General features: G+C 40.5%; 1 protein-coding gene across 4 annotated transcripts in view; it reads left to right on the forward strand.

Annotated features, from left to right (window-relative positions):
- Positions 1-983: 983 nt before the first annotated feature.
- sfmbt2 (Scm like with four mbt domains 2) overlaps positions 984-20,325 on the forward strand; it is a 73,617-nt gene continuing 54,275 nt past the window's right edge. The window contains exons 1-3 of one of the 4 annotated variants that reach the window (XM_034673969.1): positions 984-1,257; positions 13,708-13,887; positions 16,771-16,865. In XM_034673969.1, the coding sequence (XP_034529860.1) occupies positions 13,797-13,887; positions 16,771-16,865 (186 nt within the window). In that variant the 5' untranslated portion in view covers positions 984-1,257; positions 13,708-13,796. Of the gene's footprint in view, positions 1,267-1,439; positions 1,518-13,707; positions 13,888-16,770; positions 16,866-20,325 lie in introns of those variants that run through there. The other 3 variants (XM_034673972.1, XM_034673971.1, XM_034673970.1) reach the window with 3 other exon arrangements.

A 20,325-nucleotide genomic window follows, 5' to 3' on the forward strand; every position in this document is an offset into this window, starting at 1 on the left:
TAACAGACTTTGAGAGAGAGATGAATGTGGGTGGGACCGGGTGTTTTGTTTGTTTGTTTTTTTTGTTTGGGAGATGAGAGGAGGATGTTAGCCAAGCTGACATCCATCATGGACAATCACTCTCCCCCCCTGCATGAGACTGTGGGGTCCCTGAGCAGCTCCTTCAGCAGCAGACTGAGACTCCCACCCTGCAGGACGGAGCTCTACCGCAGGTCCTTCATCCCATCTGCAATCAGACTGTTTAACAGCAGCACTGCTGTGTCCCGTTAATCAGCTGCTCTCATCTTTCATTACACTACATGGAAGTTACTGTGTGACTTGGCACATTCACAAATAACTACTGTATCCATCTGAATCGCACTGTTCTTCATACTGTGTATGTTTGTTTTTAAATAACCTGGTGCCATTTTTATCATGCAATAACTTACCTTATCTATTTATCAGATAGAAGTGTACATAGTGTGTATATATCTGTAATAGTTGCCATATTTTATTTTAATTTTACTTTATTTAATTCTATTTTACCCTTGTCATTGTTATTATTACTGTTATTATATTTTTTAACTATGTTAGTACATTGTTGTATTCCTCTGTCCTGTGTTGTAAGCTGCTGTAACAAAAGAAATTTCCTCCAACAGTGGACAAATAAAGTATATCTTATCTTATCTTATAACAAAAAATGACTTTTGTATTGTACAAAATGTTTATGTAATATTTATGTCTGTGTAATGTACACTGTACATGGAAAAGTCAATAAAGATATTGTTAAAAAAGAAAAAAACATGCACTTTTTGATTGATGTGTACAGCAGAAAACCCTAATAAAAATATGTTATTATTAATAATCATGTGTAATATTTATATATATTGGTGTCAGAGAGCTGATTTTGGGGGTTTTACAGGATCTGAAATGTTAAAAAAACAATGTGTGGTTATGTAATCTGTATTTTTCAGTGTGGTGTGTTTGGTTTGGTAGGCGTCTTCAGTTCCCTATTTGTACCAGGCTGAAGGAAACACTTTTCTCTGCTGCACTAAAAGCTCCACTGAAGGAGTTGGCTCGACAAATATCTGTAGATGTTTTTTGGACATGCGCAGAAGCGAGATGCCATATTGGAACGGGGGCAGCAGCAGCAGCTGAAAGACGTCGCTCGGGCTCACGCGAACGAGGAGAAGAGAGAGAGAGGGAGAGAGAGCGCGAGGGAGAGAGAGAAAAACAGAGGGGGTCTCGTGAAGGAGAGGAGACCGAAAACTTGGACAGGTAAGACAGGTGAGGGGATCCGGCACGCTCGTGGGAGGCTTTTCCGGAGGTTGCTGCGTTTTGTCATTTTGGTTATGTCGACGGAATAAACACGGGGAGAGTTATCTCTCCGTCCTTTCCTCCCTCCTTTCCTCCCTCCTTTCCTCCCGAGGCGGTTTCTGTAGAAACGAGAAAATAGTCCAAGTTGTCCAAAGTGTCTCTGACGCTGCGTAATGACCAGCTCTCACCGGCGGAGGGGACGCTGGCTCATGGCACTCCTGGTAAATCGGTTATTTGTGTTGTTTTTCTCACTAATTCTGAATATTTTAATTGACATTCTTTATTTGTGTTATTGGATAGCAGTTTGTTAAACAGAGTAAGGACATATAAAAGAGAGAAAATGTTAATTCCTCTGTTTTTAAGAGTATTAGAATCTGGGGGAGACAGTATGTTTACATTAGGGTGAGTTCAGGGAGAGACAAGTGACAGGAATTTAAAAAAAAATATGAAATTAACTAAGAAAAATATCATCCATTAAATCTGTCTGTAAGGGTTTTCATAGTTAGTCCACTTGCTCCAGACTTTAATCATAAATCCATCCTTCTGGAGTCACTAATCCTCTCCATGGCATAAATATAATAACATTAAAGCTGCTGTGAGGAACTTTTGATTTATATTCATTTTGGCACCCCATTGTGGACAAAGTGACACCTCTTATCTCTTGTTCTGTACATGCAAAAGTAGTGTTTTCAACAAAAACCTCACCCTGCTGTCTTTTAACAGACAGATTTATCACTTAATGTGATTATTCGTCATGAAAACAGCAGAAAAAGGATGTTTCTAAAGCCAAATGTCAATCCTGTGGTCTGACACCTACCCCCTCTGAGTGCTTTAAGGCATTTAAAATGACAACAGAGAAGGTATGAGTGTTATTGTTTATGGGTGTGTTTGCTTTTGAAGATCATAAAGAGGCATCAGTGTTGGTTTCAGTGTGTTTCTCAGCTGGTGAAAAACTCCTTATAGTGCCTTTAAAAACAAATATCATCCATTGAATCTGTGTGTTGGGTTTTTCATAGTTTGTCCACTTGCTTCAGAGTTTAATAATGAACCCATCCTTCTGGAGTCAGTAATCCTCTCCATGACATATATATATATAATTACTATATTAAAGCACTCCTGTATGCTGGGAGGTTTTCAGGAAGCAACCAGCGCCTCGTAATGGATTTTTTTTTTTACAAGCACAACTCAAAATGGCGAACAGGTATTTATCAAGAGCGTGTAAATCTACATCCACTACAGCAGTGTGTGTTTTTAATTGTTCCATAATGAGGTTAATTGTATAAACAGGCACGCGGTGGTGTGAGCGGTATTTTAAAGGTGGTTAAATATTCAGTGTGACGCATTAGTTTGGATGTAAACTTGTCCCCCCTGCGCGAGCGCGTAAATCACTTGTTAGTGTGTGAGGCAGGAATGAGTCAAACCCTCTGTTTCACTCTGTTCCACTGTGTTCCACTCATGTCACACACTTTCAACATGGCGGGTTTCTGCTGCTCGAGGGGAGAAACTGCGCCTTCAAATCTTTGAGGGAGGAAAAAATAAAACGCGGGTCGGTCCCGGTCCCGGTCCGGTCTCTTTGGGTGCTGCGGGTCCAGGTTTACTGAATCAAATTAAGAGTCTGGGTTTAGCGGATCCGGGGGAGTTTTTTTCCGCTGCAGTTCTGAGTGTGCAAAGTACACGAGCGGAGTGCCAGCCTGCTGCCTGTCTGCCTGTCTGCCTGCTGCTCGGCTACACCCTCCTCCTCCTCCTCCTCTTCTTCTTCCTCCTCCTCCTCCTCCTCCTCCTCTTCCTCCTCACGCGCACTCTGCGTTTCCTCTTTCACTTTTATACAAAAAACGCACGCGCTCTCAGTGTGCGTTTATTTCACATTTAAAGGATCTCTCTCTCTGTGTCTTTCCACCTCTCTCTCTATCTCTTACCATCTTTCCATCTCTTTACTCTTTCTTTCTTTTCTCTCTCTCTCTCTCTCTCTCCATATCTGTCTCTATTGTCTCTTATTTTTTCTGTTTTTCCTCTTCTCTTTCTGTCCTTCCTCTCTTGTTTTCCATCTTTCTTTTTTGTCTATTTCTCTCTCTCTCTCTGTCTTTCTTTCTTTCCACCTCGCTCTCTCTTACCATCTTTCCATCTCTTTACTCTTTCTTTCTTTTCTCTCTCTCTCTCTTCTATCCATTCTTCGCTTGTCTCTTTTTTTGTTTTTCTCTCTCTTTCTTCTTCGTCTCTTGTTTTCCATTTTCTTTTTTGCTATTTCTCTCTTCTATATCTGTCTTTCTTTCTTTACTCTATCTCTATCTATCTATATCTATATCTATCTTTTTACATCTCTACTCTAACAATCTTCAAATCTCTTTCCCATCTCTTTCTTTTGTCTTTCACTTTCTCAGTCTCTATTTCTTCTTCTCTTTGTTTTCTCTTCTCTCTTCCCTTTGTTCTTGTTTCCATTTTCTTTTTTGTCTGTATTTCTCTCTTTTCTCTCACTTAGCATCTTTCCATCTCTTCCCCCTCTCTGTCTTTTTTGTCTTTCACTCTTTCTCTCTGTCTCTATTGTCTTTCTTATTCTTGTTTTTCTCTTCTCTTTCTTCCCTTCTGTCGCTTGGTTTCGATCTTTCTTTTTTCTTCCTCTGTTTTTTATAATAATCCCCTGGTTTTTGTCTTTCTTCTTTCTTCTTTCTTTCTTCTTTCTTTCTTTCTTCTTTCTTTCCTTACATTCATTTATTCTTTCTATTTTTCCATTTCTTCCCTCTTTACGTTCCATCTTTACTTACATTCCTTCCTTCTATTTTTCTCTTTGTTCCCTTCTTTCTTTCTTCACTTCATTCACTCCTTTTTATCTTTCTTTCTTTCCTTACATTTATTTATTCTTTCCGTCTATTTGTCTTCCCTTCTTTCTTTCTTTACTTCCTTACATTCCTTTCCTTCTGTCTCCTGGTTTCCATCTTTCTTTTTCTTCCTGTTTTTATTATAATCCCCTGTTTTTTGTCTTTCTTTCTTTCCTTACATTCATTTATTCTTTCTATTTTTCCATTTCTTCCCTCTTTATGTTCCACCTTTCCTAACATTCCTTCCCTTCTATTTTTCTCTCTTTGTTCCATTCTTTCTTTCTTCACTTCATTCACTCCTTTTTATCTTTCTTCCCTGCTTTCTTTCTTTCTTTCCTTACATTCCTTCATTCTATTTTCTCTCTTTGTTCCCTTCTTTCTTTCTTTATTTCTATCTTTCTTTCTTTCCTGACATTCATATTTTTCTTCCCTTCTTTCTTTCTTTACTTCCTTCATTCCTATCTTCTACTTTTCTCTCCTTCTTCCCTTCTTTCCGTAAATTCATTTTTCTATCCTTCTCTATTTTTTCCCTTCTCTCTTTCTTCAATTCCTTCACTCCTTCTTTCCTTACAATCCTTCTTTCTCTCTGTCTTCCCTTCTTTCTTTCTTTCCTTCTTTCCTTACATTCATTTTTTCTATCCTGCTCTATTTCTTCCCTTCTTCCTATCTTTCTTTAATTCCTTCACTCCTCTCTATCCTTTTTCCCTTCTTTCCTTACATTCCTTCTTTCTCTCTTTCTTCCGTTTCTGTCTTTCTTTACTTCCTTCTTTCTATCTTTCCTGTCAGCCTGCTGCTTGTCTTCACCCCTCTTCCTCGTGTGCACTCTTCTCTCTCTCTCTCTCTCTCTCTCTCTCTCTCTCTCTCTCTCTCTGTTTGTCCATTCTTGATCAGGTGTATTAAATGAACTCTCCATCTTCACCTCCACGGTTTGAAAGAGGGATGACTTCCCCCTCGGACTGGATGTGACTCTGGTGTATTGAGTCTCTCAGGGTGAATTCTGGATGATGGAGCAGATAATTGGATTAAAACACGCGTATCTCTTTAATTATTCCTCTTTCTGTGAGCGGACAGTAAATCCGGATTCTTCCTCCAGATTAAATTCGTCATCATAAAGAAATAATAAAGACGAATCGTTCCGCTGGCTCAGATAATAAATCCTGCTCTTGTTGCTCTGGAGAGATTTTTAGACGATGTGTTTGAATGATTCCAGTTCTTCTTCTTTCTGCTCCTTCTTCATGTTTGTTTCTCTTTGGAGGCGGCCATGTTTGTTTGTATCATTTAGCAGTTTGTGATAAGACGCTGTGAGTTAATCAATCAGAGAGACACACAGAGGAGGGATAATCAAATCAGGACTCTTTCCTTTCACTCTCTTTCTTTCTCTCTTTTCTGCTTTCTGTCCTTTCAAAGTTTGTCCATCTTTCCGTCCTTGTATCTCTTCCATCTTTTCTTTTTATGTCTTTTTTTCAGCTTTGACTTTCTTTCCATTTATCCATCTTTCTTTTAGTTTCTCTTTCTTTTTGTTTGTCTTTCTTTTGGTTTTTGTTTCTTTCTGGTGTTTTATCTTGTTCTCTCTCTCTTCTTCACTCAATCTTCATTCTTGTCATTCCATCTTTCAAACTATTTCGTCTCTATCTTTCTCTTCTATCTTTTAATTTAATTCTTTCCATATCTCTCTCCATCTTTCTCTCTTGTGTTTTTTGTCTTTCACTTTCTCTCCACCCTTCTGTCTGTCTCTTCTTTCTTTCTTATTCTTTCTGTATTTATCCTCTCTTTCTGTCCTTATGAATCTTGTTTTCTATCTTTCTTTTCTCTTCCTCGTTTTTTTGTCTTTTTCTTTCTTTATTGCCCTCCTTCCTTCCTTCTTTTCTTTTATTCTTTCTTTTTATCTTTTTTCCTTCTTTCCTGTCATTTATTCTTTCCTTCTCTCTCTCTTTCCATCCTTCATCCCTTCTTTCTATCTATCTTTATTTTTCCCTTCCTCCTTTATTTCATTCCTTACATTATTTTTATATCTTTATTTGCTTCTTTCCTTTCAAAATGTCTTTCTTTCTCTCTTTCTATCTTTCTTGCCTTCCTTCATTCCTTTTCTTTCATTCCTTCCTTGTATCTTTTTTCCTTCTTTCCTTTTATATCTTCCTTCCTCATCTCTATCTTTCTTTCCATCCTTCATTCTTTCTTTCAACCTTTCTCTCCTGTCTTTCTTTTTCCCTTTTTTATTTCCTTCCTTAATTATATCTTTCTCTCTTTCTTCCCTTCTTTCCCTCTCCCCTTCTTTATTTCTATTTCCCTTATTTCTTTCTTTCATTCCATACATTCTTTTTCTCTCTCTTTATTTGCTTTCTTTCATTCATTCATTCTCTCCTCTCTTTCTCTATTTCTCTCATTCCTTCTCTCCTCTTTCTTTCATTCCTTACATTCCTTTTTTCTATCTTTATTTCCTTCTTTTCTTTCAAACTTTCGGTCTGTCTTTCCCTCTCTCTTTCCTTACATCCTTCTTTCAGTCTCCTTTTCTCCCTTAATTTCTTTTTCTCTTTCTTTCCTTCCTTCTCTTTCTCTCTCTCTCTTTAGACAAAGTAACTCTCGGCCTGTATTTGAATGAGAGGAGGACTTAGTCAAATATCAGATTCGACCTCCTGTTTTCATAGAGGTGTGTGTGTGTGTCTCTCTCTCTCTCTCTGTGTGTTTTAAATGTGGTTTCCAGTCATTGATGTTGAAATAAGAAAACACAGTGCTGTGGGAGTTTCCCTCTCTCTCTCTCTCTCTCTCTCTCTCTCTCTCTCTCTCTCTCTCTCTCTCTCTCTCTCTCTCTCTCTGGCTGCTGCTGCTGCTGCTCTGTTTTCTTCTTCTGCTGTTTTTTTTTCTGCGGTCCTCTCGGGGCGTTCGCTGCTTGTGCTCCATCATTTGATAGTTAGCTGATTTCTGTTAGCATCACAAGCCGTCCTAATGGGGCGTGAAACACACAGGCGGCATTGTGTCCACATGTCAGAACGCTCTGCAGAGAAACAGAGGACAAATTGTCGGCTCGGCCGCCGCGTCGCCGGGAGGAAACAAACTCTTGGATGGGGCTAAAAGAGGAGAACCTAATAGGCAGTAATGCAATAAAACCCGAGCCCATGCAGTGGTAGTTAATCTCCTAAATCCCCCATTAAATCTTTGGCATGGATGGGTTTAGGGAAAGGCAGGGGGACAACATGTGGATGCTCAGCGCCCTACTCGGGGCTAATCAATAAAAAAACACTGCTCTCAATCCGCAGGGGCACAAATGTCCCGCGTCTGAGATTAACTCTCCCAGACCGCTTTAATCCCCGAGTGCCCAATCTGGGGCTGTTTCCTCAGCAAGCACGAAACTCCATCAGAGACATCGGGAGTCACCTACTGAACAAAGACTGGGAATGTTATTCGTCCCTGAGGGTTCAAAACTTGTTAAACCAGCGAGGGGGGCGATAAAGACACGACTCAAGATGATAAATTTAACTGTTTTGGTGTCAGAGTTGTTGAGAGATTAGTCCTCATAAAACCTGCTGAATACAAGTTTAAACCTCTCCCACCCACAGAGGATCTATTTAACAGACCCAACAACGTGACACACTCTCTTTATTTTAATGCCTTTGAAATGAGAGCATTCTCTGGGATCTCCGGGAGCTGCATTAACTTGATAAGAAGTGTAAAAATGTGTGACCTTTACTCTGGAAGTTTGCAAAGACAATAAATATGTTTCTGGGCAGTGACACACTTCCCGTTTTTTGTCTGCGGCCAGTCGGACTCAATAAATTTAAGGTTTTGTGTTGCGTAACAAACGCAGGACAAGAAGTCTCTTTTACTGCCTCCGATTTCTGCACAATGAGAGGGCTGCAGATTCTGTGTTTTGCATTTGATGTGGTTGTTAAAACCTTCAAATTAAAGGTCAAAGTCGACACTTTAAACATGGAAACAATGAGCTGCAGCGTAAAGCTGAAGCAGGGACTGAGAGTGTTTGGACTTTGGCACCAATTTGGCAGATTTATTGTTGGATTTTTGGGTCCAATATGCAATCATATAGTGTGTTAAATGTATTAAAATGTTAGATTCATGCAATTAAATGTGCAAAAAAATAATAATAATACATTTTATTTATATAGCGCTTTTCACAGAACTCAAAGACACCTCACAAATAGCACACAATAAAAGAAACACAGTGGATATAAATCATTAACAGGTAAAGCAGTTCTGAAGAGGGGAGTTTTGAGCCGGGGTTTGAATGTTTGGAGGTCAGTGGAGTTGCGTATGTGTTTGGGGAGGGAGTTCCAGAGGGTGGGGGCAGCAATGGAGTAAGCCCTGTGGCCCCAGGTTTGGTGCTTGGTCCTACAGGGTGGGGAGAGGAGGTTTTCATTGGAGGAGCGGAGAGCATGGGAGGGGTTGTGAGGGTGAAGCAGGTCAGTGAGATAGGATGGGGGCCAGGTGATGGAGGGCTTTGTAGGTCAGGAGGAGGAGTTTGAAGTGAATGCGTTGGGGGACAGGAAGCCAGTGGAAGTTTTGGAGGACAGGGGTGATGTGATCATGGGAACGGGAGTGACTGAGTAGACGGGCAGCTGAGTTCTGGATGTACTGGAGTTAATTGAGGACTTTGGATGATGAGCTGAAGAGGATGCTGTTACAGTATCAATTCTGGAGGTGATGAAAGCATGGATCAGGAGGAGAGTCTGCTGAGTCAGTGAGCTCTTTTAAATCTTCTTAAAACGTACTTTTATCGCAGAGCCTTCCCGGATTTTATCTGAATTTTATTTGACTTTATTTTATTTTAACCATCTTAAGAAATATATTTTGAAAGAATTTTATTCCTTTAGAGTTCTTTTAAGGGAATTTTATGTCTTTTAAAATATGTTTTATTTCTTTATCTTGACTTTTGTGTTTTTATGATCTGCCTGTTTTATTTTGCTGACAATGTAAAGCACTTTGTAACCTGGTTTTGAAAGGTGCTCTACAAATAAATTATTATTATTATTATTATTATTATTATTATTATAGAGTAGTGGGCGGAGTTGGGCGATGTTTTTTAGGTGAAAGAAGGCGGTTTTGTTGATGTGGGTGTTTTTCAAAGGTGAGGTTGGTGTCAAAAATTATACCAAGGTTTTGAATATGGGTTGATGGAGTCAGAGTGTTGTCAAATGTGAGGGAGAAGTTTTGGGTGGTTGTGGTGAGGGATTTGGAGCCGATGATGATGATATCTGATTTGTCGCAGTTTAGTTGAAGAAAGGTTTTTTTGCATCCAGGTTTTAATTTGGGTAAGACACTCAGTGAGTGTGCTGAGGGTTGCAGAGGTGATGGATTTGGTGGAGATGTAAATTTGGACGTCGTCGGCATAACTGTGAAAATGGAAACCGTGTTTGCGTGTGATCAAAGCTGCAAAAGCACAATTTAAAGTGCAATAAGACGTGCAATTTGTCACATTTTTAAAGCTGGCTGCAGCCACTCTTCTGCAGATTAAATCCAGATCTTGCATCTCTCTGCTCTCACATGCATTTGCGTGCAGAATCTTCATCTCCAACGCGGTGCTTTATCTTCAAACAGCTTCATAAAGTGTTGGAAAGAGCAGCAGCAGTGCATCTAAATGAGAAGTGAGAGAAAAAGAAGCCGCCTCTCAAAGGGACTCTAAAAACTGAAAAAACCAGCCCCCCCGATTGCTCCTGTGCGAACTCCTCCCTGCACTATTTGATACGGGGCGTTCAAGTGCACTTTAATGAGTTTTAATGAGCGCTGTAAGAGGGGCTGCATGCTGACGACAGCGATGTGTCAGTGCTGCTGCAGTCTGTGGGGCACTTAGGAGAGAAAACGCTGAGGAGCAAGGGGCGAGCGAGTGAAGAGCCGAGAGAGCGTCATGTGAGCCAAATTAGCTCAGCTTGTTGTTTACGCAATGGATGTTTGCCGGAGCCACTGTGGGACGTCAGGGGTCTGTGTGTGAGTGTGTTTGTGTGTGCATGGAGGAGGTGGGAGGTGGCACACACACTCACACACCCACATGCTGCCTCTGAAGACTCAGTTCTGTAAATACACTCGGCTCATGCAGCAGCTCCAGCGTTGTCCTCCTCCTGCTGTATTTTTCTGAAGCTGGAGTCGATCTCTCTCTCCTCACTGGATCGTCGGATTCTCACATTTTGATACCTCTTCCTTTTCCTCGGATCATCTCAGGATGCCGAATCACACTTTAAGGATATTTTCTTCTCTCTGGGATGTCAGAGTTGGAAGCGAGAAGCTGATCCTGGAGTTGTTTTCAGCTTGATCGAGGATCGATGTGTGACAGCGGCGTGCCTCCGTGTTAATTGCCGGGTTGATGGAAGTGGGTGGAAGTCGTGGAGTGAGTCAGTGGTGATGTGACTGGATGACCCACTGTGGGACGACCGCCAGGCGAGTGACACACGGGGCTGTTGTTGTTGTTGTTGTTGTGAGGGTGATTGTTTTCATGTGTAGTTGAGCTGCTCGTCTCCAGAAATAGATCTGTGATTGGTGAGTGATGAGTAGTGGCACATTAATATTTAAAATCAGTCGTTTATTTACCTTTTCAGAAAGCTACTTTTGAGTGTCAGGATCAGGATCAATCCTAAGAAACCTGCTCTAAGATATTCCTTCTTTATCATTTGATGTTATTATAAAGCTTGAATGTTGCAGCATTTGAAGTGTGTTGGGAATATACATGCGCCAGGTTACACAATGAGCTTAAAATGATAAATTGACCAACTATGATATCATGGATTTGCTTTTAAATTTGCAAATATTTAATGGTTGCTCCTGCAATGTGAGCGTTTTTTCAGTTTTCTGTGTTTCAGACGTTTAATATTTAGGTTTTGGAGGTGAGAACTGTACAAAAACAGCATTTGTCATCTTTTAAAAATGATAAATAAGGTATTTGGTGAATTAGTTTGCAGATTAATAGATGCATGTTTTGTTACTAGCCTTCATTCCCCTTCTCTTGGCTTTCTCAGCTGCACCTTAAATCCTCCACTGGATGTTCATTATGTCACTTAAATATCTGCGCTTTCATTTTGGGGATGCATCCCTAGATCTGTGCAGAAGAACTGTCTGTAACTGAACTGAACTAGTCTTAAAGTGACCGTCTAGAGGGTCCAGATCCTCCACAAACGTCTCCTCCTCTCCTAAAGAAACAGACGTGGTTTAAGGCTGTAAGGATAGTGGAGTAAACACTTTCAGTTTAAAAACCGTGTTTCTGAACGCTCAGTGGAGGAGCTGAGAGATGATTTTGCTCCGGATTGATTCTCTCATAACCTAACCTCAAGAAATCAGATGACTAAAATCCTCTGTCTAGTTAAATGGCGTTAAAATAAGTAGATTTATTTAGTGATGTGAAACAGCAGGAGAGTATGTTTTTTTAAAGCTTGCTGCAAAACTGTGACGATCATGCATCTCACATGTAAATATTAAATCATGCAGGCTTCAAATCTTTCTTCAAACATCCAAATCAGTTCAAGCGACAGAATTCAGACACCCGGATCTCTACGGTCCAGTTTTAGTTTAATAAAAAATACAGTTTGGTCCCTAAAGAGTTAAAACAAAATAACTACCTGTAGGGAAGCAGAGGAATATAAAGACAACATTTTCATCTTCACGTGACAGAGAAAACCATCTCAAAAATGTATTTCAGTTTGGATTTTATTCCCTGGCTTTCTTACTCATTACTCGGCTGTGTTAAATACCCTGAGTAAATACTGAACTAGGTCGATCAGCATTTTCCATTGATGCCCCTAAATCCTGGAATACCCTCCAACAGACTTTAAAGCTGACATCCATTCCATCTTTTGCAGAGTTTAAGACTTTGATCTCCGACCACTGTGTTTCAAACTGTATCTGTTTTAATTAATCTATTATTTTGTGTATGTTTGTTTGTTTGTTTGTTTGTTGTTTCTAATGTGCCTGTGATCTCGACGACATTGGAAATGAGGGAAACCTCAATGTCTTTTTGAGATTAAATAAAGGTTTTGAATTGAATTGAAAATACTTGATTCTGATTGGTCCAAACCATTCAACGATAGGGTTTAATTCTTAGCAACAAAGGCAATCTGATCACACATTGTATCAAATCAATGCACAGGAAAGCCGGATGTCGGAGCACGACGCATCAATCGATGGGATCTGATCGGTTTCTATTCTAGTCAATGTGTTAACTTCCACTGGATCCACTCCGACCTGCCGGCTACGTCTCTGATCCGGCAGGTCGGAGTCCTCCGGAACAGATACACAAGACTTCTATTTCTGCCGGATGTCGGAGCACGACGCATCAATCGATGGGATCTGATAGATTTCTATTCTAGTCAATGTGTTAACTTCCACTGGATCCACTCCGTTGCATGTTCGGCTGTGTCTCTGATCCGGTAGGTCTGAGTCCTCCGGATCAGATACACAAGACTTCTATTTGTTGCCGGATGCCGGAGCACGACGCATCAATCTCAACAGAGCAGATGGAGCGGGACAGGAAGTCAGGTTTCACCAAAACAAAATGAAAACATCCGGTTAATTTTCAGAATAAAACACTCTGTGTTATCACCAGATCGTATTTCAACTTAATTACAACAACAAACCAAAGTCATGATGAACGGAGCCAGGCCTGGAGTCAACAGGTCAGAGGTTTTCAGAGGACCAGAAAGACAACATGGATGAGGAGAGGAGGAGGAGGAGGAGAATCCTTGATTCAGTGATCGGATCAGAGACGGATCTGGTTGAAGTCCGATGTAATGAAACTGCCTGCATTGTCTGCAGACGTTCTTTATTTATTTACCTAATCGGCTTTGTTTGGCAGGAATTGTCTGTTAGTATTTCATAATTGGCGCTCTTCTAATTAGCATAACCACCCACTCACTATACATCATCACTTCCCTGTTGCTTCAAACCCAATTTGACAAAGATAAACGGACTAATCGTCACATTAATTAGCGTCACTAATGAACTCATTAGTGAAACAGCTTGTGTTTCATTCATCACGGTGTAACAGCTCCTGTATGAACACACTGTGGTCGTATTTCCTCTTTCACTCTCCGTGTTTAAGCTACATTACTCTCACACCTCCGTCCATCAACCCGTCCAGTTTTTCCTCTCTGTTTGGCTCTGTTTGGTTATCTGATGGAGTTTTGCTGTGGTATGCAAATACACGCAGCCTGCAGACAATATGCATAACCTGATATTACAGAGCGCAGCCTGAATGGGCAGAGAGGCTGGTCTGCAATTACACACAATAACAGGCTTTCTGCTGGTCTGTAATGAGGCTGAAAATTAGTTTGAGGGTTGAAAACTGAAGATTTGATTCTCTTACCCTGTGCTTTCTGCAGATCTCTGGAGTTGGTATTCTTCTGTTGTTTTGTGTTCAGCCTTTGATGACCGTCTCATTTCATGCAAACCGCCCACTTCCTCTGCTAATTCTAAAGAAGCTGAAATGGCAAAAGGCAGTATTTCCTGTCTGTGAGATTAATTTTCCTGGGAAGTTCTCTCTGAATAGCGGGGACTTTTTTTTTTTAAAGCCGAAACCTTTTACTTTAAATCTGAAAGTCAACAATTCCTCCTAAGAAAGGAGACGTTTCATGACCCTGAATAACTCTGTTTGTCGTTTGTGTCCCAGGGCTGTGGAGGAAAGTGAAAGATGCAGTGAAGGAGAGCTGACTCACCTGAGGTCAAAGGTTAACGCTGAGCTGGACGTGGAGGCGCAGGATGCAGACTCAGAGTCAGGATCAGCCGCTGGCCTTCACCGCCATGAAGCCTCACTACTCGACCAACGGGAAGGAAGAGGAGGTGAACACAGGTGAGGGGGACATGTTTCAGTGACACAACATTACACCTATGAGTACAGGTCAGTGAGTCAGCTGTGTGTGCTTCAACTTCAGAGTTCATTTAAATATGGGTGAGAGGAAATGTTGGAAAGTCTGAAGAAAAGGTCAAATTTATTTTCCTCCCCCAAGATATAAAAAAAATAAAAAAATGTATATATAAATTTCTCATTTATTATTATTATTATTGTTATTATTATTAATAATATATATGTTTTTTCCTTTCTGACCTTTAGTTACTTTCCTGTCTTGTTTTTTTTCACAGATATGTTTTTGACATTTTGTTAAATGTGACCAACACAAAGCCATGACAGCACACAGACAGTGACACACATAAACAACAACAACAACAACAACAACAACAACAACAACAATAGTACAGATTATATTAAAAATTAAATGATATAGAGAAGTGTTTACAAATTAATAAATGTATAAATAAATAGCAAAATAAATAAGTAAATAAATAATTTAGTAAATAAATAAATACAAAAATTAAATCAAATAGATAAAATTAAAATTAAAACTAATTAAAAATAAATAAATAAATAGTTATTGGTCAGTCTGCTGCCCTCAACATCCCTTTTGAAAATTGCCAAAATAGGTAATCACCTAATCAGGGATCTAAGCAGTCCCTCCAGGAAGTTGCGATTTCGCGATCGCAACTATCAACGCAAATTCAACCAATCAGCGCGATTTTTTCACGGCCCTGCAAATTTTTTACAATCACCACAACTTTCCCGCAAATTTGAACAATTACCTTAATCTCAGCCCCTGTACGTCATCGGTTTTGTCATCGATTTGACTTCCTTGGAACATAACCATAAGTCCTCACTTGATGAAAAAAGAATGGACAGCAGGCGGGACAAGTTACCACGACAACGTTGTTATTTATAGATTGAGGGGCTCAGTGTTAGCTTGGTCTCTACCTGCAGCAGGTGTGCTTTATGAACCAGCTCTCCTCACCTCCACGCATCTGTCTCATCTTCATTGAGGATTTTTACCCCCCGGTGTTCGTTAGTGACAAAAACACGTGTTCGACGTTGTTGCCGTGGTTACCGTAAAAAGCTCTGCATCTACAGCTTGATTTAATCCAGTTTGGTGAAACATCAGACACATTCAGTAAGTTTTGATCAACTCCTCGTCATCAAAAAATGCAGATTAATTTCAGAGTGCACTGCGAGGTGCATTCAGGGACCGTCGTAAATGTGCAATACAGTCCTTTCATGGCATTTTTCTGTGAATCAAGAGAATCAAAATACAGTCAGTGGCCACATCCAGAATGTTTTCTAAAAACAACTGTAATTTAGCATATTTACTTGCCCCTGAGATGTTATTGGGGGACAAAAATCCCCCCCAAAAATTGCAACTTTCACCGCAATTTTTTCAAAAAGCTGTCGCAAAATCAGGCTTTTTGGGGCCGCAACAATCACAAAAAAACCCAGCGAAATCCTGGAGGGAATGTCTAAGAGAGGTCCAGCTCCTGCAGATATTCAAAGAACGAGTCCCACATCCTATGAAACTCCCTCAGGGAGCCTCTATTCCGGTCTTGTTTTGTAGCCTTTCCAGGTGTTAGGTGGTTCGGGGGATTTTAAAATGATGAATAAGATATTTTGATGAGCTAGTTTGCAGATTAATCGATCCATGTTTTGATACCAGTCTTCATCGGACGTCATCCCCTCTTCCACCAACTAAAACACAGAGGTGGTGCTAGATCTGCTACCTCTAGATACACTCCTGCAGACTCTGTGATCTGGTGTTCAGATGTGTTGAATAAAATGTGCTCAATTCAAAGTTTTAAGTGTTTTCTAACCTTTAGATTAATTGGTTAGTCTAGATTTCAAAGTCAAAGTTCAAAGTCTTCTTTATTGTCAAATAAACTGCAGTATGCTCCAGACATACTGAGGATTTGATATTACGTTTCTCTCTCAGACCCTAGCAACGACAACGACAGATAAACAGGAAAGCTAGAAAAAGATAAGAAGCTAATAAAAATAATAAATACAGTTTGAAATGGTGCAAAAACTTTGCTATAGTGCAATTTAAAAATCAAAGTGAGTGTGCGTTTCAGTCCTGAGGATGACAGACCTCAGCGTTGATTGGAGGGGGGGTCAGTGACTGGGTTAAGTCTGTGAAGGGGGCACTATGGGAAGAGGGGGCAAAACAGGGAGAGAGTTCAGTTCAATTCCTGTTCAAACAAATAAAGAGTCGCCTTTTTCTGCATGTCACCTTCCTTCTCTATCTGCTGTTCTATCTTCTTAAAAATGACTTTAAAAGCACCAAAAATAAGCGTTAAAAACAAAGAAACTTGCATTTAACTCCTTTTGTAAATTCTCCAAGTACTGTCTGACAATCTTTGCATGCAGGAAGCTGTTAGATCTTTGTTTCTGTGGAGCTCTGTGTACATGTTTCACGCTCACTTTGCATGCACCAGAGTTTGAATCGAGCGCACAAACAAGTCATTTTAGAAAACACAATTGTGTGATTTTTGGCACTAAATGTGACAGTTAAGTGTGAAGGGTTAAGCTCTGTTTGTTCACAAGTGGGTTGGTATTGTGTGAAGAAATCAGCCTCCTCCTGCCCCCTCTCATTCAGACTTCATGCACTCGAACTGAAATAGTGACATGAACCAGTTTTCTAAAGTCATCAGTCCTCACCTTTGGAAACAAAACTGGCATCACATGAAACAACACAACCTGCTCGTTCTGCACATCAGCATCCCTCACATCGCTTTGACACTGACGACTTAATTGCCGCCTGCATCACATCCCATAAATTTAATCCTCCTGTTGGCGTGAAGACAAGGCGGCTCTATTAATTGCAGATGATTGACGTGCGATATTTTCTGCTGAATTCAGACGCAGGTTCAATGGAAGAGGAGGCGGAGTTTAACTGGGAGGAGTACATGGAGGAGACGGGGGCCGCCGCCGCCCCTCACACCACCTTCAAACACGTGAGTGACTGCGTGTGATCTCTTTCATCCTTTAAATACAGCCTCCAGATAAACAGCATCTGCAGAAATCCTTTAAAGACACGTCCCAGAGAGCGGTTATGCTGCTCGCTTTGGCTTCGCTCCCGTCTGACGCACGTCGTCAGGCTGGTTTTTAAATTTCAATTGAAGGTAATAACTGAAGCATGAGAGAAGTGAAAGACGGGATAATGAAGGACTTTAATGTGATTACTGCTTCTAGGAGGATAGTAGAAATATGTTCACCAAACAAACAGAAGCAGAAATATAAACACTGACTTTAATATTTCAGGTAATGCATCTTTTCTTTCATCGCTCTCTAACAGGGCGGGGTGATGTGGTTTAATTCATCGTTATAGTAACAAGATTATCCAGTTGTGTTACTCAGACTGAAGAGTAATTCTGTAATACAACATTTCTGATGAACTTCAGACTCTCACTCTTCATGCCCTCATTGTTGGATTATTATGTGAGCTTTGTAAATCACAGGCTAAATACAAAAGACAGACGTTGTGATTAGAGATGTCAACAATTAATCAAGTATAGATTAGTTGATTAAGAACTTACTTCAACACATTTCTTTGTTTCAGTTTTCTATCACATGGAACAAACATCATGTGGTCTCATATGTGGTTCAGCTATCAGGGAGGTGTTTGAAGTTTAAAGCATGTTTGGATGTGAATCAGCTGACTGAAGGTGTTGACGCTCAGCTGGGGGCTGCAGCTGAGTGACAGGTCTCCACGAGCGCTTTTTTTCCTCCGCCGCCGAACTGATTCTGACCCGGTTGCGCTCCCGGCTGACACCTGACCGCGTTCACATGATTATTGTTCTCAATAAGAACGAGTGGACAGAAAACTGGACTCCGAGAGTCTGAAACATGTTTCTGTTCAGTTCTCTTGTTGAAGTCTGAGCCTTCACTTTTATGACTGTGTGTTCGCAGAGATTATGAGCCTGCTCCACACGTTGATATTCAGCATGTTTAACATTTTGTACACCTCAATACGATCTGTAGATATTCAATACTGTCAGTTATATATAATGTGCCGTGAAGGAAAATTTGATTCAGGGGAAAGAACCAAGCAGCAACCTCCGGCCTAGAAATATGAGTTCAATGCAGAAGTGTTAAAAGCTGCAGTTCATCAAGGATCCGCTTGAGTCTGGCTCTGGAAGTACCGGAAACCACATACACATGAATGGGAAAAAGACGATCTTTGCAGCAGAAATAAACATGTTTACAGCCTGGTACAAAAGACCAGTGTAGTCTGGATAGCTCATTTCTTGATGTGCTCTCACTGTGAGGGGGGTGGATTTATTCATAACGTGGTCATTTCCAAGATATTGAGATTACCAGTCTTCCAATGAGAGACACAGCTGCCTGTGGGAACACTGCAGCTGTTGGCTAGGAGGCTCAAAGCCCGCCTCTTTACGTCACACTGGCTCGACAGAAGCAATATGGCTGCTGCTGCCGATTGGTCTCAAAACAGCATTCTGAAACAGATGGGTGACGTCACGGATACTACGTCCATATTTTTTACAGTCTATGGTAGGGATGTACATTTTAAGTATTTTCCATGATCGATTTTTGGAAATGTTAACGATCAATTATCGATTAATTGATAAGAAAAAACATTATTATTCTTACGTCAAAAACAATGCCAAATACGTTGTTTTCCCCCTAAATTTTATTTTTTACAGCAACAAAATGCAAATAACTGACGGGATTTAAACGAACAGGCTCATTAAAATATTCTCCGCGGACATAGTCTTATAAAGTGAAGGCTCATAATACTAACAGAAAAGTACTTCAGACTCACAGTGTCCAGTTTTCTGTCTACTCGTTCTTATTGAGAAAAATAATCATGTGTATTCGGTCAGGTGTCAGCCAGGAGCGCAACCGGGTCATTATCAGGAGAAAGCTCAGACGGCTCTGATGTTGCTGATCTGCAAACGTAGCGTACCTGAATTTCCCACCTGTCTGTTGCCTTCGTATCCAAAGGTGGGAAATCTCCTGTTTAAAGCTGTCAACCTTTGTATCTGTGTCGTTGTTGGCAGCAGTTTTGGATTGATCCTCTTTGAAAAAGCGTGCATGGAGACCTGACGCACAGCCGCAGCCGCCAGCTGAGCGTCTCCGCTGTGCGCAACATCTTTAACAGCTGATTCACATCCAAACATGCTTTAAACTTAAAACCCCTCCCTGATAGATGAGTGTAATATGAGACCACATGATGTTTGTTCCACGTGACGGAAAATTGAAAACAAAAATGTGTGTTTCGAGTAATTTCTTAACATTAATCGATAATCGATTAATTGTGGTCATCCCTAATCCATGGAAAAAACACATTTGGCATCGTTTTTGACACGGAAGACGTTTAAGTTTTTTTAAAAATGATTAATTGATAATTAATCGTTAACATTTCCAAAGATGGGGGCGCTGGTGGCCTAGCGGTCTAAGCGCCCCACGTACAGAGGCTACAGTCCTCACTGCAGGGGTCGCCGGTTTGATTCCCGGCCGGTCGACCACTTCCTGCATGTCTTCCCCCGCTCTCTACTCCCCACATTTCCTGTCTCCCTTCAGCTGTTCTATCAAATAAAGGCAAAAAAGCCAAAAAAATATAACTTCAAATAAATAAATAAATAAATAAAAAAACATTTCCAAAGGTCTATCATGGAAAATACTTCAAATTTACATCCCTAGTTGTGACTTTCTCCCCAAAAGTAAAGCCGAAAGGCCAGTGAGGCTCCTGCAGCAACATGTGCACCAGATTATCAGAGTAGGAGAGGAACAAGGAGAGGAAACTAAACGAACTCTAACAGAAGAGTCACGGAAATTATCATAACTGTGAGTGTCTGCTTCAAACCGACACAGGAGTCTGCTCTGGACTCACGAAACATGGGCGTAGTCTACGTTTTGAAACGTAGCGCTAGCAGCCGCCATATTGGAAATGCTGACTCAACCTAGAGGGGTAGGATTAGATAAGTTTTAACTTCTTCCTACTCCTTTTCGCACATGTAAAGTAAATTGTTTCACTGCTTGCTAATGTTAATTTTGTTTCTTTTGTATAACTGTTTCTTTTTTTTTCTTGTATGTTTGTATAACTCTTTCTTCTTTTCTACTTGTATGCTTTTGTTTTGTATTTTTACTTTTACATGTTCGAAATAAAGTCATCAAATCAAATCAAACCTAACTTTCGGTCGGCAAAGAGGACGAGTTGAGGCGAGCCCTTAAAGTCAGCCATGCTCCTCCACCACCAACAACAACAAGGTCAACTTTACAGTGACACCATGCTGTCCTGATAATCATCTCTACCTCACACTTTAAATCCATCAGTCTGACACAGAGGAGGAGACTGTCTGGTTGTTTGCAGACGCCTGTGTGCATGAAGCATCATTGATTTAGAATTTGTTGCATCTTGAACATCAAGAACTAATTTGAGTGACTGGCCTA

This window comes from Notolabrus celidotus, chromosome 21, assembly GCF_009762535.1.
Source record: "Notolabrus celidotus isolate fNotCel1 chromosome 21, fNotCel1.pri, whole genome shotgun sequence".
NCBI classification, from domain to species: domain Eukaryota; kingdom Metazoa; phylum Chordata; class Actinopteri; order Labriformes; family Labridae; genus Notolabrus; species Notolabrus celidotus.